The sequence below is a fragment of the Archocentrus centrarchus genome, chromosome 24 (assembly GCF_007364275.1).
Source record: "Archocentrus centrarchus isolate MPI-CPG fArcCen1 chromosome 24, fArcCen1, whole genome shotgun sequence".
Classification (NCBI taxonomy): domain Eukaryota; kingdom Metazoa; phylum Chordata; class Actinopteri; order Cichliformes; family Cichlidae; genus Archocentrus; species Archocentrus centrarchus.
The window spans coordinates 30349585-30373308 of record NC_044369.1 but is presented as its reverse complement, the minus strand read 5'-3'; the positions used below and the strand labels follow the sequence as shown (position 1 = coordinate 30373308).

The 23724-nt window shown below is 40.8% G+C and overlaps 1 protein-coding gene across 4 annotated transcripts in view; it reads right to left on the bottom strand.

Annotated features, from left to right (window-relative positions):
- LOC115774005 (ephrin type-A receptor 7) overlaps nucleotides 1–23724 on the bottom strand; it is a 99199-nt gene that overhangs the window by 44805 nt on the left and 30670 nt on the right. For all 4 annotated transcript variants that reach the window (XM_030721002.1, XM_030721003.1, XM_030721004.1 and 1 more), the window contains exon 5: nucleotides 20480–20815. In XM_030721002.1, coding sequence (XP_030576862.1) covers nucleotides 20480–20815 — 336 coding nt within the window. The remainder of the gene's footprint in view (nucleotides 1–20479; nucleotides 20816–23724) is intronic.

Below are 23724 nucleotides of genomic sequence, written 5' to 3'. Positions count from 1 at the left end.
AGCAGGGGGTGGTGGGAGTGGGGGTGCGGGGGAGCTTGCTGTTTGTGATGCAGATTCCCTGCAGGAAAAGGACCACCAGCAGTGTAGAGCACAAACACACAGGCACACACCAAAGCTCATACAGTATGCTGTTTTACCCGGTGGCCTTGTAGGAGAAGTCATACATCAGCCAGCCTGCTGTTGTGATGGAAGGAGCTTTAGTGTTTTAGTGAACTGCAGAGGTGCCAATCTGCCTCAGCCTGCATTAATAAAATGATGAGAGGGCTGAATTAATACTGCTGTAAATTTGGATCAGAGCTCAGTACTGTTGCTGTTCTCACTGAAATCTGTACAAAATGAATCTATCACTTGCTGGTCTTCTGTCCTTTCTTTGACCAAGTACTTTCCAATTGAAATAATAACTTTAACAATTATGGAGAGTTTAATTGAGGAAATATATAAGTCATTTAAGCTGTCACTGGCTGGATCCTCTGTTTTGGACACTTGCCTGTTTCTTCAAATCTGTTATCATTTAAAAGCCAAACCAACAAAGTGTAACCATCAACCCCTAAGCCTATATCTATAGATAGATAGATAGATAGATAGATAGATAGATAGATAGATAGATAGATAGAGAACAGGAGAATTTGGGGGAAACCTGCATATAAGACCATTTAAAAAGTAACACTTTCTTCTTTCTGAAACTACATGTGAGTAAAACACAACTCAACCCTAACCGTCGTCGATGATAAGAGTTTAAGTTTTTCCTAAAGTATTTAAATTTAACATAAATCCCTCTAATAATAATAATAAGAAGAAGAAGAAGAAGAATGGCAGCTAGCTTAGAAACAAAAGTAGGAAAATGAAAGGTGTTTTTTTAAATATTTATATACTTACACAATCAGAGTTAATGGCTGTGAATATGCAAAGCCAAACTGTCTTCCAGACAGTTTCTCTCCTAAGTCCAAAAAAAGATAACAGGGCCGTGTGAAATTGGGCCAAAGCAGCTTAAAGTGACGTCCCAAAGCCAATGACAGACACCCTGCAAATTGAGAGATGTAGCCTGACATCCTGATTAAGGCAAGCTAGGTGTCACATCATTGTCAGCCTTTGTGTACTGGCTGCTGGATTTGCCATTACTGTAATTGGTGATTTCTGTCTGATAGGAGGCCAGGGAGATGAGGCTTAAGGCTTAGTGGGAGGGCCCCCATAACAGTTTGCTTTTCAGGGTGCGGAGCTTCTCCCAGATCCCCAACCCAATTACCCCTGGGACAATGAGAAACAGCAGCTTTTGCCTCTTTGTGTCAGACATCCCCAACCCACACTGTCACCAGTTAATTGGAGAGTTAATGAGTTATTCCAATATAGATGCCAGATGTGTTCATACGATTAAAACTGAGCCACCTTTAGCAAGCTTGAGGTGGCAAAAACAAAAAATAAATAAAACTGTGTTAGCAGTGTGGGGGCTAAGTGGCTGTCAGATACTGTACAATTCCAGGGCTTCCAGACTGAATTCATCTCATGTTATCAACTGCGATTTAATTTCAGCCAGAAAGCAGAGGATGTTATCTGTAATATGTCAGATTAACGACCCCATACAGCTGAAATACATCAACTCAATGCAGTAAATCACCGAATCTAACAAGATGGAAGTAATTTAATTTTGCTAAACAGATCAAATCAAATAACGTCATGACATTAATAAGTAAGTATGTCTCTTCTTAAGGAGTAGTTTTATAACAGCCAAACCTGCTGAAAACACAGGGGTCTCTTAATTTCATCTCTCATCTGAGTATCTCCTGCCAGTATACTGGCATTAACACATTGTGACACACTTTTTGGCAGCTTTCGACGGTGAGTTACCGCCGTGATAGGGAGATGATTTGGGAGGAATTTACAAATTTAATTAACTCGGTCTCTGAGGATACGGGCTCTTCGAACTTTCATTTAGATGTAATCTTTCTTCTGAGAATACACTTCAGCACACAGTTGTCACAGAAGAAACGCTCCTCTCTGTCTTTGCTACTCGATGACATGAAATAGAACGTGGCTGCTTGCTTCCTGAGAGCGGACCGGCGACGTAAAGCACATGAGTGACGAGGCTTTCTGTGGCTGCCACTGCTGAAAAAAACACCTTCATGAACCTAAGCAAATTCAACTAAAATGAGATGAAGTAATACAAATAAAAGGGAAAACGGGGGGAAAAAATGACAGATTAAAGTCTGTGATGTATTCTGCATTAATGTTTTGGGCATCTGTGGAGGCATCCTGTGTTGGGAGCGTGCTAACAGAACGGCTGGCAGTTTTCATTTTCTCACACAGTTGTCGTGTCACCAGATTCTCCAGTGACAATAATTTACTGTAAACTGCAAGGCAACAAAAACAGAAGAATGGTGTTCCACGGTCACAGCTTTGTCTACAGAGTTTTTCAGTATGCACGGATCAGTTATTGTTTCTGAATAACGGCAGTAACATCTTTATGTTGTATCAGGACTCGACAGAAAGCCAAAGATATTCAGTTTCCTGTGAAATCAATCATTTTTCAGTTTTAGAAAAAGGACTTAATGACAGTGAATCAATTATTAAATTTATTGCCTAATTATTTTCTGTCGATTGACTAATCTGTTCATTAACTAATAACTGCAGCTCTACTGTGTTCTACAAGTGCTAAGGAATTGGCCTAATTAGAGTGTATTGGGTTTACTTGACAGTAATTATTTGCTTCAGCGCGTGTAGTGAACCAAGAAAAAGTCTGCCACACTGAATGTCTTGCATTGACGAATTCTTCCACCCCTCCACCCCTAAATAAATCTTCATTAAAGGATAAATATACTTCTGAAGGTTTAACATGGTTAAAAACAGGCCTGACTGCCCTCGTCCCTTTTTATTTAGTGGTCTATTTGTCTTATCCTTAAAAATAAATAGCTAACTAGACATTTTACAAACACACACACAAAAAAAAAAAAATATGCTTCAGTAATCGCAAACATAAACCCTAAAAAACAGATTATGATCAACAAAAGGGGAGAGAGGAGTTTCTGGACTCGTCGTCCTGCTCCAATATTCAATTATATGGGAAGAAATCCAAGAACAGCAAAAACATCTATTTCTACGCCACTTATAGCCTTAATAGATCATTAAACTACACACCAAATTACTTGTGGTGGGAAGATAGGAAAACATTAAATGAGGCAAAAGTAAAAGTAACTCAGGTTAAAGAAAATAGCCTATAAAATGACTCACTGCAGTACAAACGGCAAAGTATAGCCCTGGGAAAATGTCCAAATCTATTATGAGCAAAGTATAATGAGCAGTAATATAAACAAATATTCTGCTTCTTAGAAATATTGCCTTAACCACCTGCCTTTCTGCTCTTCCTATGAAGGTGACTGATCTGCTTCCAGCTTAAATGTTTTGCTCTCTTGCATTTCGGCAACAATCTCTGAAATTACAAGGTTAAAGGAGCAATTATTTTCTCCCAGCAGTGAGGGCTGTGCCTCAGTCAGACCCAAACACTTCTCACAAAGTCTTTGTCCCAGCCATCCAAGGATGCAGCAGAACGTGGTGGGAGGACGCACGGGTGCACAAAATCATCTGAGACAAAGGCACTGGGAAGCTCCTGGCCATGTTAGCTTGTCACAGCACCCCTCTTGTCCTCACTAACTTCCCATAGCCCAGATGTGAAGCCCGAGCTCCGCAGAGACTACCGGTGTCCTTTCAAATCCTCAGCTGCCATAATCTTTTTATTGTTTTAGATCAAATAATTAAAAGCAGCCTACCAGATGGCTGTCATACACGTCCTCTGCTTTGATAACAAAAAGGTTTCGGTACAGCTCTGGTTTATAGGCACAGATGAAGACGATAGCAGGTGTGCAGGACCACAAGTTTTTGTTGAAGTTTTGGTCGAGCCCTGAAAGAATTTGAGACGACAGCTTTTGAGGGTTGAAATGTTGCTCTTAATTGCCAGCAGCTTGTTTGAGGGAAGGCGAATGGACTTTTCTGAATGTGCCCCCCACCCCCACCCCACCACACCGCACCCCACCCCCCCCTCCACCCCGCAACTTCCTTTCTCCAAAGCCAAAGTGGTCTGACACAAACTCATTATGATTTCCAAGTGTGATGATCTGAATAAAAGGGGAGGGGGGTGAAGCAGGGGGTTGAAGACATAATTAGTTTTCCTCACTGCAGGAGACAGTATGCTGATGAGACACTGAAAGACAGAAAAAAAGCCGAGCTGTCAGTCTCCCACCATTCTTTTTTTTTTAATCTCACAAAGCACCAGTAACGCTCACAGACCCCAAAAAAATAAAAACCCTCACACACCCACTCTACAACAACTGTGTTACACAATGCAGACCTCTGCCAACTCTGCAACCATAAACTATTTCATAGACCTCAGGAAAGGATGAAAAATAAACACAATTAAACAAGTCAGAAGGCTAAAAATAAATATAAACACCCGACATCTCAAAATAATGTCAACTGCTTCAACAAAAGTCAGAGTGAAAATGACGATAACCAACATCCTAACCCTGAATCTAAAATGTACCCATTTATTTACTTACTCCTGCTCCTGTACCCAGAGGAGCGAGCTGCTGTACATGTGTGTCTCTGCGATGCATTATTCTTCAGCTGCCCATATAACATTTATTTTTAACACATTCCAAAATGTCACAGAATGCTCCGTAGCTGGATCGTCACAGTCTGTCAGAAACATTACTGCAAATTTAAAAATATGCTCAACCAAACAACTCGGAGGGTCCTGTTTCTCTGCCACAGCTGTGAGTCCTGCAGGTGATAAATAACTAAGTTCATATGAAGCTATTTTAAAGTAACAGCAACAATTAAACAATTTTCATTATATATATATATATATATACACACTAAAAAATTCTTTCAATTACACACTTAGTTCAGCCATTACTAATAATTCAGCTACTGTTAATAAAGATTTCAATCTCTAGTCTTAGGTTTTTGCTCAGTGAATAAAATGGTTATGCACAGCCTATAGCAGTCAGATCAGGTTCAGGCCTATGTTATTAATTATTTCTGCATATGATAGATCAAACAGACCCTCTCCAGCTGATGCACTAATGCTTTTTAAGCTACTTCTATGCAAAAAAAAAAAAAAACCTTCAATATGCTGTGATCAAAGTTTAGCTGTAGATGAAAGATTGCCGCTGTGTGTTTATCCAGTATGGAGAGTTCTCTGCTATGGGCACCTACGGCATGCAACCCCACTTGGCTTTTATTACCCTTCGAAGTCCTTTTAACTCCTTCAGCAGGAAATGAAACACTCAAATGACTCTATTGCAAAGTGGCAAAGCCATTTGCAGCCAGGGCTGTGACATTCCTGAGCATGTGTTCCATATAAAGAGAGGCTCGGGGAGTCACAGGTGCATACTGACTGTGTGTGTGTGTGTGTGTGTGTGTGTGTGTGATAGGTTTGTGCATCTCTGCATGAATGTATACAAGAGAACAGAAGGAGTGCAAGCAAGCGAGTAGACAAAGAAAGACAAACAAGGAAAGTACTTGGGAGGTTACCGAGGCATTACAGTAACCCATGGGCACTAAACAGAGGGCAGCTGCATTGCAGAACCAAAGCAAGTTGCTTTGGTTCTGCACTTGAAAACACACACAGACACTTTAAATATAGAAACTGAAGTTCACTTTGTTGAAACTGGTTGGCTGGAGCGCTGCAGTTAACCAATATCAGATTCTTTCCTGATTACTTGATGAACTGTTTAGTCTGTAAAGTCTCAGTCACAGGTTCACTCAGCATAAAGCTGCTTCACAATCAAACCAAAGACAGCAGCAAACCAACACATCTGACAGCATTAGGCTTTGCTTGGATGTTTAATATTATTGAACCTGAAGATTCATTTTAAATGTATTATCATTATTATTAATAACAATTAATAATAATTATTTAATTGACTGTTTCAGTACAGTAACTTCATAACTCTATGCAGCTGTAATTATGTATATCTCTGATGATCTCTATTTTGCTATATCTCTTTTCTGTAAAGAAAAAAAATAATAAATTAAAAAACAAATTGATGTGCTATCATCCCAGAAAGGAAAGATTTTAAATCAAGCATTTAAGCAGCTAAAGCTAATCACAATGAAGACAATAACAGCAACATAAAGTCAAGCTAAGCAGTAGCAACAAAAAAAGAGTTTGTATTTTGTTTTACTGCGTCTGAATGAGTAAAACTAAAATGTCTCGCATGCCCTAAAAAAGATCAACATTTTAAGACAGATTGTGAATAATGAGATATGTTGCTCCGTTACAGCAAAAGCTTTTTTTGTCAACTTGAGAACACTTTGTCCTCCGAGTGCTTCGTAGCTCCGCTAAATATGTATATTCTCATCACAGCTCTTTTGTTCTCAGGTCACACTGTTATTTGTCCCACGCTTCATCTGCTGCACCAGACTGACTGCCTTAATTAGTGGCACTCACTGAGAGACATTAATAAGTGTCCAACAAACCTGTGATGGAATATATTAGAGTTCCATTTTTGTCGACAGTGACATTTCTCATCAGCTGCCCCTCAGGTCTGTAATTTCACAGAGCGAATACTCTGCTCATGATCTGTCACCAAGCTGAGGTGGAGGTGGCGCAGAGAGGGCAGAGGTGTGTGCCTTAATTTGGAAAATTCAGGCTGAAACATTATATATTAATGTTAAATAATGCTTCTTTAAGCTCATTTAAATGGAACTAATTGTTCAAATGCCACATTTGATGGAAATGAAAATAATCAACCTACAGAGGCCTGAATTCAAAGACTCCCTGAAAATCAAAGTGAAAAAAATGACGCGGCAGGCTCGTCCATTCTGCCCAAATTTCATTGCAGGAACTCAAAACGACACTCAGTCATTTCCACGGCCCCCACGTGGCCATATGCATCTCTGATAACGTCAGGGCATGATCCTAATGAGACGATGGATGTGTCCTGGGGGATCTTGTCCTAGACCTGGACCAGGGCATCACTGAGCTCCCAGACAGTCTGAGGTGCAACCTGGCAGCGTCAGATGGACCAACACATAAAGATCCAGGTGTTCTTTTGGATTTGGGTCAGACAAGCGTGGGGTCAGTCAATACTATCAATTCTTTCATCCTCCAGAAATTGCCTACATACACTTGCCATATGAGGCCAGGCATGGTTGTGCACCAGGAGGAACCCAGGACCCACTGCACCAGCGTAGGGTCTGACAGTGGGTCCAAGGATTTCATCCCAATACCCGATAGCAGTCAGGGTGTTGTTGCCTAGGCTATAGAGGTATGTGCATCTCTCCATGGATATGCCTCCCCAGATCATTACTGACCCACCACCAAACCGGTCACATTGAACGAATGGCAGTCGAGCTTCACGGTGCCGGGCAGTGAGCACAGGGCCCACTAGAAGACGCTGGGCCCAGTGTGTGATAGTGGCTGCTGGAGATTATTTTGCAGGACTCTGGCAGTGCTCATCACCAGTAGTGACACTGCCCCCCAAATGCAATACTAGTGAAAAAAAGTCATAAAAGATGAGGAGGGAAAAAATGTCAGCGGCCTCAATCTGTGAAATCATTCCTGTTTCAGGGGTTGTCTCATTGTTGCCCCTCTAGTGCACCTGTTGGTAATTTCATGAACGCCGAAGCAGCTGAAACTGATTAACAACCCCGCTGCTACTTAAGTGACCAGATCAATATCCCAGAAGACTCACTGACTCGATGTTAAACCCTGATGAAAAACTTTATTTTTTTGAGCAGAATATTCACATTCCATGCTCAAATATGCTTTTACCATCTTCCATGCCACACAGTAAAATAATGTGGAGCAAACGTGATTGATGCAGCTCCTCTGGCTAACTCAGTGGTTCTCAAATCCAGGCCTCGTGGCCCACTGTCCTGCAGGTTTTAGATGTGTCTCTGCTTCAACACACCTGAGTCAAATATAGAAGTCATTAGCAGGACTCTGGAGAACTTGATTGCATACTGAGGAGGTAATTCAGCCATTTGATTCGGGTGTGTTGGATCAGGGACACATCTAAAACCTGCAAGACACCGGACCTCGAGGCCTGGATTTGAGAACCACTGGGCTAACTTAACAACGCAGTAACTCACCCACTGTTTCTGCTTTTATTTTGGAAAGACACTTGACTCGCTGAAGAAGTTTCATGACTCAAGTGATTTTGGAAGCTTTCATTTAACAAAACACCTGGTGAACACTGAATTCACTGAAATCATAGTGCTTCCTAATCTTGGAATATCTAGTTCTTACATCCATGTCACACTCAAATGATGTGGATCCAAGTCTGCCTCTTCCCTGGAATTACTTTTAATGCCAAAATTATGTTAATGTGATCATAATATAATGTTTTTTGGTCAATATTATATGATTTAAGTGCTGTATTTGTGAGAAATGTGCTCATTTTCCATCAAACAGGGCCATTTTATCCCACCACGGGAAAGTGCAGTTCTTTATCAGCTGCTTGCTTGCGATTGAAATACCAGAAAATGCAAAAGTCACAGAAATGTAAATCAGTGGATTTGGAGCATTTTGAATGAAAAAACCAAATACCAAACCACCACTAATTTTACCCAACTGTGGTAAAAAAATAACTAGCTCAGCTTTAGCAAATGAATAACGTTCTTCTCCCATGAGAAGCTTAGATTTGCTTCATGTAAAGGCAGATCTACTGATAGGGGGACCATAGGAATCTGAGCCTTGCTGACATTTTGATAACTCCGGCTCATTTTATCCACAGCAAGAGAGAAGATTAACAGTTAAAGGCACTTCAAGAGGATTCACAGTCTTTAACCTTGGGGCCTGTCATTGGGCCAGCCTCTTGCCAGCATATAAACACGCAGCTGAGTCTGGTCAAACATTCTTCCACGTCCAAACTTCCTGCTTCATGCAGCCAGAGAAATCTTTTTTTTTTTTCTTTTTTTTTTTTGCACAAGGGTTTAAGATATCATAGTCTACAGATGCACAAACGTAATACCCCCAAAATATTGATAAGTGTGAGAGTACAGAAAGTTGTTTAGTGGCCAAGAAAGCGTTATCAAATGTTTCAGCTGATAAATGAGAGCGGCCAGCATCTGTGAGAGGAAAAGAAGTGATTCCAGAAAGGTGAGGGTCTGACTGAAAGCCACAGAAGGTAAACAGCAGATTGACTGCCAAAAAAAAAAAAAAAAAAAAGCCTCAATCTCTTTCTGCTGCCTTGCATAGGTCTGAATAATTTAAGGTGTTTCTCTCTCTGCTCCAGGGGAAAACAACCTATAGGATGAAACTGAATGTGAATCAGCACTCTTTTCAACTTCCACATATTCACAGCTCAACCTGAAACAACAGAATGCTGCAATTTCTAGACAGTCGTCAGGATGAAATGATATCTCTCCCTGCAAATGTTCCAAATTAATAATGCTGGATCTGAAACACAAACAAACAGAGAAGACAGAGCTTCTGTGGAAATAACGTATAGCAATCCACAGGAAATAAGAACATTTCAATAAAAAAACTGAAATTTTCCTTCAATTGAATTTTTTTTTTTTAATTTAAAATTGCAGGTTTCTCTGAAATTCACTTGTGCACCCCAGGGGATGAAGCCTCTCCATTTCAGACTTTCTGTGAACTTTCCTCTAATGATGCTGTCAAACCAAAACATCCACTTTAACCAGCAGGCCTTTTTCCTCACGCATAAAAATGAAATTTGGACAAAAAAAACAAATTAAAAAACATTGACAACCACTAACTGCCCCCCCACCCGTGCAGTGGAAGAATCCATATTCGATGATTCATGCACACCTGAAGCAGCAGGACAGTGTATGTCAGACATAGTCAATACAGCTGCATTCACGTTAATGTATAAAGATGTTGCCCAGTGCAACCGTGAAATTCTGAAGCACACAGAGGGAAGATTTAAGAGACTTCGGGTACAAACACAGCACTTGTTAAAAAGCTATATTCATTGTTGCGTTTTTTCATGCAATTTGTTGACAGATGCTGAATATCAACATAAAACTGAATCAGCCCACTAAATCCGTTGTGACTGTGGCCCATTCTTTCCGGCAGCCCTGCACGGATGTGTCCTTTCCAAGGTGGTGGAACAGCCAGTTGCTCTGACAGGCTGCCTGCACCGAAAGAAAGAATTGTCCAATGGTTCCAATAGGGACCAAGTGAAGGGGAAAGAGGCGACGCCAGCTTCTGTGAGGGAGGGCTCACTGAAGCACAGCAGATTCGGGGGGATTTAGGGAGCTCGTCTGCCAGCAATAAAAGGCTGAAACAGGATACTTGGTGAGATTAATTACCTAGATAGGCCATGATAATGCCATTTAAAATGGGAAAGTAATTAAAGTGCACCTTCCATGAAAATTATTCATTGCTGACGGATTGGGTGACAGACAAATCAGGAGGCATTTACAGAAAAGCTACAGGTTAAGTGCTCTGAGCTGCTGCTCTGAGACCACCGCAGTTTTATTGCAGCTGTTGAATCTTACTGCTTTGCCTGGCTCTCATCAAATTACTGCAAGCTTGTTGGATGGTGAGGGGTCGGGGTGGGGGCTGTGGGTAAAAAGAATGGGTTCCCAGGTAACGTAAAACCAGGGACAAATGATACAAAGGAGGATCCGCTTAACTAGAAAATTACACTGGCTGGCACTGGTCAGTGGGGACTCCTCAGAATCAATCAATCCTTCTATTTAATGCCACCAAGGCAGATTAGAACACAAAAAGGGATAAATCAATGCTCTGATTGTTCCCAAGTGTTACTTTCAAAAACACACTGAACAATATCTTTAGTGATGATTAAGTGTCAATAAAATGGACATATAGGTTCCCATTGGATATCAATTCACTGCACAAGAAATGTTCACATTCTTGTAGCTGTAAATAATTATCAAAACATGCAGCAAAATATGATATCATCCACTCTAAAGTGCTGGAGGACAAGGAATCAAACTTGAACTGAAACAGCCAAACTAAAGGGGAATATTTGCTTCTCACGCAATGCAAAGGCACTGAGCCTTTTCTGATCAAAGTAAAATGCTTTGCTTACATTCCTGTGTGCCTCGTTGCATTTTTTTCTTCTTTTTCCTTTTGTGCTCAGAGACTGTACTAAAGGGAATAGCCTGTTGTTCTCTCTGAATGTTTAAGTAGGTTTATACTTGAGGGGAACTACAACATCATCCTACATTCACACAGCGTTGCACAACAAATGAACCGAAGAATCGCTAAAAATAAGCAGAAGATAACCCGGCTTCTGATGTAATAAGAAAAGAGTAAATCTTTTAACATAAAAAAGTCTATTTTCTTTTTTAAAGATTCAGTCCCATCTGATGTTTTGGGCTAATGACCACATCATTCCAGGAATTCTGAGTCAATCTAATTAAAACGAGACTCTAAAAGCTCCTTTTAGGCATTCATGTAACAACAACTATAATAATAATAATAATAATAATAATAAAGATTTATTTGTATAGTATACAGTTGCTTTACAGAACTGAATAAAATAGACTACAATTAAAAATCAAACAGAAAAGTAAGCACAGTTAAAACGAACTAACAACATAAAATGTTCAAATGTCTTCGGTGTCACAAAGGTTGCTGTCCCTCCACCCCGCTAAATCACCGTGGCACCCCATGCTGAATGCACAGCCAGAGCGCGCCACGCTCAGAGCCACAGCCCAATATCTGCTGGAAGCGTCACACCCCCACGAATCCTCCACCTACAGGATGCTTCAAGTGCTACGCAGTGTCTGTGCTGGAAGTGCACATCCCCATACAACCTGTGCAGTCCCATCTCACTGAAACCACAGAATGAAGCCCAGCTGCAAAGCCCACAGCAGCGCAAGCCGTGCACCGCACAGTCACTGGAGTTCACATGCATTCAGTTGGTGATGCAGAAAACACACAAATGTTTTTTTATGCTTGGTCCCAATATTACCAAGTCTCCTCTACACTGCTAGGACTACAACCAGTGGAACACAGACCAGAAGACCAATCAGCCTCACCTGCAGGTCATTAGTTATATGTAGCATTGCTTATTTCACCAATTTGAAGTGATGGCTTTTATTCATTCAGACAACATGAATCTGAAAATCAATATAAAGGTATTCTGTGTGGACATCTATATCCTGTGATAAAATATCCTGATAGGAGTAGTCTCTTCCTTTAGAATGCTCATATTTATATGCTCACTGAATGATATGAATATGAGAATTATGTGAATCATGCAGTGTGGCCTTCACTGTCTTGTCCCAATTAAACATCGATGGGTCATTTTGGCACCATGTTCTCCAACACCATCATCAAAACAAATAACTGGAAGAATGTGTTTCCATCCCTGAGTGGTTCAGTAAAAACAAACTATGGTGCATGTGCTGGGATCCTGTGTGGACTAAACTAGACCAAGACCAGTCAAAGTCAATCTGGTCTTGCTGGTCAGTCATCAGTCTAAAGTGTCAATTAAACAGAAAGAGCAATACCACTGGGATCCTGAGGGATTCCTCATTTTGTTAGATTCTTATGCTGAAAGTTGAATGCAACATAATGATCCAAGCATTTAATTCAGTTTTATTTATATAGCACCAATTACCAACAACAGTCACCTTAAGGTAAAGACCTACAATATTAGAAATAAACCCCAACAATTGTACATATGAGAAAGTAATTGGTGACAGTGGGAAAGAAAACTCCCTTTTTTAACAGGAAGAAACCTCCAGCAGAACCAGGCTCGGGGGGGGGGGGGGGTGACACTTTGACAGCCTGGCTGCAATGCTGATAAGAAACCTGAGGTTCCTCCTGCATCACTTTATTGGAAGAGGTAATTACACATTAATCAATTATATTTATGAGTACAATATTGTTTTTTTCTATTAAATGACTTAAAAAACAACTGACTGTACCTTTAAGGTGTGCGTTTGTGAATTATACCAGGAAGTCAAGTGTCTCTAATTTGTTGCCTCCTTTTTCAGAGGAGCGACAGTATCCAGGGTCGTACACAGTGAGAATGGAACACTATTGACAAGATAATCGGCCTGTGTGGGAGGAAAGTTGAGGTAGCAGCTCTGCAGCTCTGTGTTGGCACATGGCATTGAGAAAGATAACAGTGGAGGAATTACATCCTTAAACGTAATTACAGCACTTTCAAAAAGACATCTAGTGTAATGAAACTTATGGTCCAATTCTGTGTAATTCATTATTGTAAAATTAAATGTTATCAAAAAATGGTCAAAGAGGATTCTCAAGAAATACTGTTAAATGTTGCATTTCAATGTCATATGCCAGAATAATATCAAGAATGGGATCATTTACATTTTGGGAGAAGCCAGCTGAGTCTAATGAAGTGTTGTTGCTGTCATTTTCACCATCTACGTCAATGTTAAAGTCACAAGAATTATTTTATCAGAAATGAGGACAAAATCAGATAAAAGTCTGAGAAGAGCCAACACTGTAAACCCGGATAAGTTGACTCTACGTAAAAAAAAAACAATAAAAAAAACAAGGTAACTCGTTGCCTTAAATTTTTTTAAGAAATGAAGCATTAGTTGAATAAATGCAGTGCACTATGTTCAGTGTACTTGAGGCCGTTTTGGAATGGAATGAATGATTTAAGTTGAACGTACTAATAACAGAGTTTCAGTAACTGAAGATACTTAGTTTAAGCAATCATTCACCCATGTATTTAACTCAGCTTGTTAAGTAAGCACTACTCCATTACCAACTGAACTAAATTGTATTTTCTAATTGACCAAACTTATCTTTAATAGTTCTTAAAAATCAAAATATGGCTTTTAATCAATCATTTTTCCATCCATCCTCTTCAGTTTTGCAGGGGGGGTTGGAGCTTATCCCAGCTGACCCCAGTAACTGCATGTCTTTGGATTGTGGGAGGAAACCCACGCAGACATGGGGAGAACATGCAAACTCCACACAGCAAGCGGTCAGGGCCAAGGTGGAATCAAACCTTCTAGATGTGAGGCAGCAGTGCTGTCAGCCAGTAGTAGTAACATTTCATTTTAGAAGAGAACAAACTCACATGAAATAACTGGAGTTAAACTTGATGCAGTGGCATCACTGCTGTCTTCTTCAAGACAGCAGTACAAATGATTCTCTTTCCACGATGGAGGTGAGAAGCAGTTTTGTTGTGACCCAGGTGGAATTGAACCCAGACCTGCTAGATGTTATTCTAGCTGTGAGGCAGCATCGCTAACCACCGTGCCACCTGGCCAACGTAACGTCAATCTAATATCATCAATCCAGTCTGTTAAAACTGGTATAAACTAGCATTTTGGCGGGGGCAAAACCTGACGATATTACGTTGTTTGAATTTAAACACATATTTACAATAAGAGAAACCATTAAAAAGTACAATCTACTCAGAATTGAAAAGTAATGTATCAAAATGACAGCTGTTTAACTAATATAAACTCAGTTTATTTCAGTAGATGCTGTTAATTGGACTTAAAAACACAATTACAATAAAAAAGGACATGAAACAGCTCATCTTACTCAGAATTAACAAGTAATGTTCACATATTGGGCAATTTTAAGTAATATGAACTCTACTTAACCGCTACTTAAAAAGCCATCACTTGACCCAGCTGTCTTAGCTAATTATAGGCCAATCTCCAACCTTCCTTTTCTCTCAAAGATTCTTGAAAGAGTAGTTGTAAAACAGCTAACTGATCATCTGCAGAGGAATGGTTTATTTGAAGAGTTTCAGTCAGGTTTCAGAATTCATCACAGTACAGAAACAGCATTAGTGAAGGTTACAAATGATCTTCTTACAGCCTCTGACAGTGGACTCATCTCTGTTCTTGTCCTGTTGGACCTCAGTGCAGCTTTGATACTGTTGACCATAACATTTTATTACAGAGATTAGAGCTTGCTATAGGTATTAAAGGTACTGCACTGCAGTGGTTTGAATCATATTTATCTCATAGACTCCAATTTGTTCATGTAAATGGGGAGTCTTCTTCACACACTAAGGTTAATTATGGAGTTCCACAGGGTTCTGTGCTAGGACCAGTTCTATTTACATTATACATGCTTCCCTTAGGCAGTATTATTAGAAAGCACTGCATCAATTTTCATTGTTATGTAGATGATACTCAGCTTTACCTATCAATGAAGCCAGATGACACACATCAATTAGTTAAACTGCAGGAATGTCTTAAAGATATTAAGGCCTGGATGACCTCTAATTTCCTGCTTCTAAATTCAGATAAAACTGAAATTCTTGTTCTCGGCCCCACAAATCTTAGAAACATGGTGTCTAACCAGATACTTACTCTGGATGGCATTACTTTGGCCTCCAGTAACACTGTGAGAAATCTTGGAGTCATTTTTGACCAGGATATGTCCTTCAATGCACATATTAAACAAATATGTAGGACCGCTTTTTTGCATTTGTGCAATATTTCTAAAATTAGAAACATCCTGTCTCAGAGTGATGCTGAAAAGCTAATTCATGCATTTATTACTTCTAGGGTGGACTATTGTAATTCATTATTATCAGGCTGTCCTAAAAGCTCCCTGAAAAGTCTTCAGCTGATCCAAAATGCTGCAGCTAGAGTACTGACAGGGACTAGAAAGAGAGAGCAGATTTCTCCCATATTGGCTTCTCTTCATTGGCTCCCTGTTAAATCTAGAATAGAATATAAAATCCTTCTACTCACATACAAGGTCTTGAATAATCAGGCCCCATCTTATCTCAAAGACCTCATAGTACCATATCACCCCAACAGAGCACTTCGCTCTCAGACTGCTGGCTTACTTGTGGTTCCTAGGATACTTAAGAGTAGAATGGGAGGCAGAGCCTTCAGCTTTCAGCCTCTTCTGTGGAACCAGCTCCCAGCTTGGATTCAGGAGACAGACACCCTCTCTATTTTTAAGATTAGGCTTAAAACTTTCCTTTTTGATCAAGCTTATAGTTAGGGCTGGATCAGGTGACCCTGAACCATCGCACTTCTGCTTGTGTAGCCGGATTGTGTGTGTTCATTACCTTATGGTCGTGTGCTGGTGTTTTATATGCGGTGCTGGCTGGGACTTTTTTTGGTCCTCCCTCTTTGTGCTCAGTTTTTTGGCTGCAAACATATTTGTCCCTGTTATTTCTTCATTCCCTCGAGTCCTTATATTGATTGTTCCTGATTGTTATTCTCTCACTGATAAAGTGGCCGGAAACGCACAAGTACGGAACAGGTTCATCACAACGTTGCGGCTGCGTGGCAGCGACGAGTAGTCACATTTCTCCGGAGGTGAACCAGATTCCATCGGTTCAGAGCGGTTTCCGTAGCTGCCTTGTGTGCGCTTCTCAGGTGGACTTTGATGTTGGTGTTTTTTCCTCACTGAGACATGTTCCATACATTTTTCATCATTCACAACAAAACACTCTTCTATCTGTATTATCGGACTCAAAGAAACTCCATATGGGGCTCTGCCACTTTCTCGGCAGACCGCTGCCATTACTTTAAGGACCAGCGTGGTGAGCATGCGCGCGCACACACGCACGGGCGCACACACACACGCGCACACAGCTGCCCGACGGCGCTCCCAGCTTAAACTCTGAGAGCGGAAAATGATCAGTCCACAAGGCTTTAAAATAAAATGACAAACAAGAAAGGGAAGGTCATTTTATCTATAATTTTAGTTACTTTTAGTTCATTTTTTAAACTCACAATGCAGTTTTAGTTAGTTATTGTTTTTTCCTTTTAATTTTAGTTTTTATTTATTTCAGTCAACGACAATGTTTTTTCAATTTCAGTTTTCGTTATTTCGTTCGTTTTCGTTAACTATAATAACCCTGGTGTTTGGTTGACTGAGTGAAAGTCTGCAGTCAATTCCTCCTCCTCGGCCTGTGCTTCGAGAACCGTTAGTATGACCTGGTGGTGTTGATTCATTTAAACTAATGTAGTCATCCTGCTGTAACCAGGTTTCTGGTTACACGCAGGAAAGGTAAGAAATACTACTTTGCTGTCCATGCAGCTTACTTTAAAGTACAAACATACAAACACACATACAAAATCCTTCTACAGCCACATTAATGCCAAATATCATGTGGTTATAAAGGTCTAGTTTTGTCTAAATAACATTATATCAAGCATTGAAGTAACACATGTTTGTGTCTGAAAGACTAAGAGCTACTGGTTTAACAGACAAGCAAAGCTAACAGTGAGTGTCCATATCTGTTAAGAATATTAGAAATGTCTCTTATTTCATGGCTGAGTGTGGCAGCCTTGGCTTGTTTGGCATTGAGGAATTTTTAGCTAAACTCACCACAGTAAAGATTACAGCATTAAGTCACATTCCCTGTTCCTTCCTATGAATAAACCTGTGAATAATTTAGAGCACTGTTGTAACAGCTTCTATAAGAGGGTAATAGGCTTTGTGCTGCTGGCTAATACAAGCATTCAACATTAAAGTCAATTTCCACCAGCTCTTCTGTCCACGCCATACAGTGTTTATACCTCTACCTGATTGCACCTAAACCCCATTACACTGGTCTTATGCTGAATATGTGTATACAACATCTTGCAGGGTCTTTACATTACAAAATAAAGTGCATTGAGACGACTATTTTTGTGATTTGGTGCTATATAAATAAAATTGAATTGAATTGAATTGAACTGAATTAAAAAATATACACACAAACACAGGTCCTGTAGCCTTTTTCAATCCTATTTCTGCGCCCCTCTCTACTGTGATTTTTCTGGCTCTGAATGTGAACACCTTGCTTGAATAATATTAATGGTAATTCTATGAGCAGTGCCCACTCGTAAGTGTGCTGGTAGAACAAAAGGCCTTGTTTACAAGTGTGCTTGAGGAAAACTGAGGCGGGAAGGACCTCTGTGGGCCTCCAAGGTTGGCTGTGCAGCGCCGTCGGCTCACAATGGAGTGCTGATTGAATCACACTCTTAACTTTCAGCATAGGGCAGGCAGCAAAGATGGTAAAAAAATCCTGTGTGACGAATTTCTATTCAAACTGCAAAGACGGAGCTGAAGAAATCAAGCTTACAAACTTGAAGCCTCTACTTAAACTCATTTAAGACAGATCTGAGAGGCAATTAGGTTTTCGACTACAATAAGCACTCAGCATCTTACGTAGCTCCAGCCTTGCTCCAGACATTTCCTTTGGTATAATTAAGGGAGGTGTGAATTCCTCATCAGATGGATCACCATCTGCATTCACACACTTCTTGTTCATTCCTCAATCCCTAGCTATGAGCCTATGCGCTTGCTGATTATCATTTAGCAGGAGGCGATGGGAGGGATGAGAAGAAGGACTTTCTCTTTTTAAGTTTCTTTCACTGATATGAGCCTTCTGCAGCTCACCATGCAAAGGTTAATCAACTCTGAATGATGAGCAACAAAAGCTTTAATATTGAAAGCTTTTCTCTAATAAGCGGTCATGTATGTGTCCCTGCTGTTTTAGGGAGTTCTGGCATTGCAAGCATTCCCCAACAGTCCAGAACTGGACTGGAACAGTGAAGTACCAGAGAGCAGGACAATGGGCCTGGCAAAAAGGAGCCAATGTCTGCTGAAGAGTGTAAATAAAAAAGATCAGATGAAGTGAATTTCCCAGAAACAAACAACCTTTACTGTCTGACTTATGATGCAAATCATTGTTAAATACTATCAGTCTTGCTGGAAAAAGTAATCTGTGGTTAAACTGCTGTCATTTCCTGACTTTTTATTGAATACATCACTCAGTTATGCAGTGAATGAAAAAATAAATAATTAAACCACTGCTGATTTTCTGTCTGCACATTTAATTTATTGTTTTCAGTGTAGTCTTCTGTAATTCCAGCCATTATATTAAAGGTATTATTCTGTCCTCCTGTCCTACCATTGAACAGATGGAGAGGGTCGCCTTGCCATGAAGAACTGCTAACCCTTAAGGAATTTGATTAGTCTGGGTTTCAAAGAGGAGTTTTAGCTTTGCGTCATGGCTGAAATACGATTTCAGAGGCTTTTCCACCCCATGCCATAAAACAAAGGCAAAATCAGAGAATCTTTATAATGATCAGTTATAAAAGAGATTGACTGACACAAACTATTTAAAATTAAAAGTTAATGGAACCGACCAACAAAATTCTATCTATACTGCCCAAACGCTCTGATCATAGAGTTAAGGCTTATTAAATGCTGCCACAAATTATAAACATGACAACAACTTGGCAAAGTGCACCGCTCTCTTTCACAATAGCTAATGGCCTAATATTCCACCAGGTTAACTGAGTAATTGTGTGTTGTCAACATGCCACGTATAATTATGGGCAACTCCAAAAGAGCATGTGATTATCCTCCTCCTGACGTCCTTGCGTCCTTGGCCATTCAACCCCCAGCACATTCCAGCTTATGTCTCTTTCACAAATTGGGCCATGCAAAATACATCATCCCCAAAACCATAACCCATGCACATTAATTCAACTGATCACATCTATCTTTCTTTCTGTCACTCCTACAGCTTGTAAACTGAGACATATTCTGTTTTTGGTAGCAAACAGCAGAAAAAAGTGACACATATGCAGAATTACTCAAGACTAAAATGATGGCATGGACGTAAGTCACTAAAATGATGGTGATGTAAAAGCAGCAAGACATAATTCATCATAATTGAAGGGTGCAGGCATAGTTATCCAGAGACAGAAGTTAAAGTCTCAACACTGTCTTTGCAGTCTTGCTTTTCATTACCATGCTCTTTTGGACCAACTGTGTTTCATGGATGCTCAAGCATGAAAGAGGAATCTTGTTGAGTGGATCCATAAAAATAATGAATAAAAAACAAAACACAGCATTTTAATTATGGCTAATTCGCCTGAGAACAAGCTGCAAAGACACTGCTAGTTCTTTAGGTACCACTGGGAGTCTGCATCATTGCTAACCTAATAGTGTTTGCCACTGCAGTGCTGAGATACACATTAAATTAATCTGGCTAATATGCATACTGGAAAATATTATAGATCATATCAGACTGTGGGCATTAATGTTAAAAACATTAATGGGCAAACATTAATGTAGTTTGCATATGAGAGGCTTTCAATATTAAAACGGTCAGTTGTCACAGTCCTCATGTCTAATGCTCTCTCAACTGAAGCAAAGATCGAGCTCCAAACTAGTGGAAGCCGAACACTTTTAACTTCAGCTTCAAGGAATCATTTCCTTTTTAGATCAAAGATTTTTCAGGGTTACACTCTCTATTTCTTGACAAGCAACAGTTTAAGATTTCTACTTGTTATTCTCACAATATTATTATTTGTGTATGGACTATAAATGAACTAGACACAATGTTTTATCCATTAGATGGTTGGCGGGTGCATTTTTGAATACAGAAAAGAAGCAAGCCTGATTTTTCCTCTGCTTACAGTCTTCATGCTAAGATAGGTTAATTGATTCTCATGATGTTAAACCATTTCTTTAAATCCATATTTTCATCCACAGCAGAGGAACACTCACAGACTAGAATAGAAATCACATTTTAAAAGAAAAAAAAAAAAAGTTTAAGTTAATTACCTGCTTGGCCAGTAGCGATGCTAACTGCAGCAAACAGTCTCTGCGTGCGACTCAGGTCAGACACCCCATTGACCGCCTCCACCTCAAAAGTATAATTGGCATGAGCAAGCAGGTCCACAATGGTCACATAAGTGTCCACTAAGCCTGACTGAGCAGGAGAGTATCCCACATTTGGCCCACATGGAACACACTCCTCTGGTTCCCAGCTGCAGCGTCGACATATAACCCTGTAGGTGACATCGTTGCGACCGCCAGTGTCAGCCGGTGGGCTCCACTCCAGGCTAACTGTGGTCTGGTTGATGTTGTAGACCAGGTTCTGTGGCGCAGAGGGAGGTCCTGTCAGAGATGGACATGAAAAAAGTGAGTGAGGTACAATGAAGTGAACTCTGGCAGTTCAGTGGAGCCCAGACTTTCAAAGGAAGAATAATTTAAAAAAAAAAAATTCATTACAGGGACAGAAGCCCACACCTATTTCACTTTTCCTTTATTGTTTCACTAACATTACTTGCTCTATAAAGTGATATTATCCAAATAGATCAGGAGATATTACAGCACAAGTTTTTTTTTTGTGTGTGTGTGTGTGTGTGTGTGTGTGTGTGTTTGTTTTATTGTTGTATTTGTGAGGCTTTCGGGTTGTGGGTGGCTGAGTTTCAAATCTCTTCCAATTATCAGCAATCAAATAAATATGGCAATACCAGAAGCTTGAACCATTAGTGTTTCTTAAATTCAAAATCTGCTGAAAATCTATCTTTAGCTTGAACATGCCTGATCCACAGAGATCTGACCCACTACAAACAAAGAACTCAAGGATGTGCAAGACAGAACAGGTTTTGAGGGCAACACTGCATATCACTTTGCCACCAGTTTCATCTTGTGACTGCCATCAATCTCCAGCAACCACACATCAACCAGTTGGGGAATATGTATTTTTCCCTAGTGACCGGTTGTTGCCAGATGGCCGCTGACGAGTCTTTAGACCTGTGTGACTGGGGCCTTAACCAGTTAACTGCTAACTTTTTCTCTCTGCCATTAAAGTGCTAATAGGTCTATCTACAGTTAATCAAGTTAATCACAGCTTTTCATTGTTAAAAGTTTCTAACTCTGAGTCTGACTTTTAAAAACAGTGAAAGTAAGCCAAAAAAAAAAGGTCCCTTAGAAAACTAAATGGCAAAAAAGTACAAAGAGCTGATGGAAGCTAGTTTTCTTTGGGTCTGATCCATTCATATTTTAATTTTCATCCAACCAAGTTGTTGTCCGCTTTACTAATACATACCACCACTGCTGGTGACTCATCTCAACGGACTTAAGGTGTTGTTTACATGGTGATTGTTGGCAACAGCATAAAGTCAGCTGTTGATATGGAAATGATTGACATGTGTGGTGACAGGGTGTGGTTTGTGGCTCAGCTGCAGGGAAGGGGTGGCACAGTGAGTCCATGGGCAGCCCCAGAGAAGACTGGCCGGCACAGCTGGCAGACATTTGATAATTATGCCTCTCTATTTTATGTAGTAGCATGCTGGGACTGGGGCATGTGGCAGGCGGAGAGGAGCCAACAGCAAGGAAACCGGTGCCATACACCAGAGCTGACCAGCCAAAAGCATTGAGTGAAGTTATATAAAACAATAAAGAGTTATTCTGAGTTGAAAACATTGTGTCCTGCATGTGTGTGTTGGGGATCCACACTAACAAGTATATTACATTGGTGCCCAATGGTCCCCAATGCTTGAAATGTCTCGCAGCACATGCAGCCGGTGCAAGTGCTGGGACAGATGGTGGCTGAATTGGCTGCCATGCACCTAGAACAGGTGGCAGTGCAGCCACAACAGCTTGAGGTGTTGGAGGCCCAGGTCGAGCAACACGCACAAGTGCTGGAAAACCAAGTGGCTCAGTCTGGGTCCATGATTCAGCCACCACTGCCGCTTCCCCCAGTCACTATATTGCAAAAGATGAGGGACGCAGACAACCTGCGGTTCTTGTTGAAGGCCATGACGTAGGTGTCAGTGGGCAGTGTGGCTACTGACCCTACTGTTTAGGGAGGCGCAGATGGTGGCACCACCAGCATTGCAAGCCAGCTTCGGCTACATCCGCCAGGCAGTGTTTCATTGGCTGGGATTTCCTCTGGAGGACCCTGGAGGGGCTGCTGGCAAAGACAGTGGAGTGGGTCCACTGTTACCAGCTGACAAGCCTGAATGCAGCAGTCATGCTGGCACAGAATGGTAAATGGACTAGTTCTTGTATAGCGCTTTTCTACTCTGTCTGAGCACTCATAGCTTATACAACATGTTTACATTTACCTCATTCACACCCATTCATACAAAGCTAAGTGCTTTTATTATCTAACATTCACACACATTCACACTTCCAACGCTTCCACTGGAGAGCAATTTGGGGTTAAGTATCTTGCCCAAGGATACATTGGTATGCAGTCTGCAGTCTGCCGATCAGTAGGTGACCTGCTCTACCTCCTGAGCTACAGCCACCCCCAGAATCACCTCACGGTGTCACCGGCATCAAGGAAAAAGCTTTTCACTTCTCTTGGGACCCCATCTTGGGCGGTGGAGCGACAACCAACCTACACACAACTAACTTTATTACATCTGCTCTTCCTCCTCATGTTCCAGTGACTACGGGCACTGCTTTCCACTCACAGGAAGCCATACAAACACTGAGGCAGGAATACTGAAAACAGAAGCAGCTTGGGCACTTCTTTAGAGTGTACATTGATGAGGATGGCACAGGTGCTCCGTGCCTTCCAACACCTTCCCCCAGTCCAGGAGAGATGAACACTGTTCTGGTAAGGTGCCAAGGGGGTACACACCAGGAAATGGTGGATTCCGGCTGCTCAAAGAACCTGGTCCATCAAACCCTGGTTCAGCCTGGGGCATTGTTGGAAGCAGATTGGTGGAGATTAAGTGTATACATGGTGACATCCACAAATACCCCATGGTGCCAATGGAAACTTAAAAATAAGGGCAAAACATATGGAGTGCTGTAGTTAGCTCCCACCTTTTACACCCCTTAATTCTTGGGACATTGGCTTGGGTTTAATAGCAGGGCCTTCTCAGGAGACCCTGCAGGTTCCCGTGATTCACTTCATTGAAGATTTTCCACTGGACCAGTCTCATGATGACACTCTACACTCAGTCTTGGACCAAGTGATAAAAATTGATGGTCACTGAGGCAGCACAGTCATGCTGCCATTTTGTATTGATTAGGGATAAATTGTACCAAGTGAGTCGTGACAC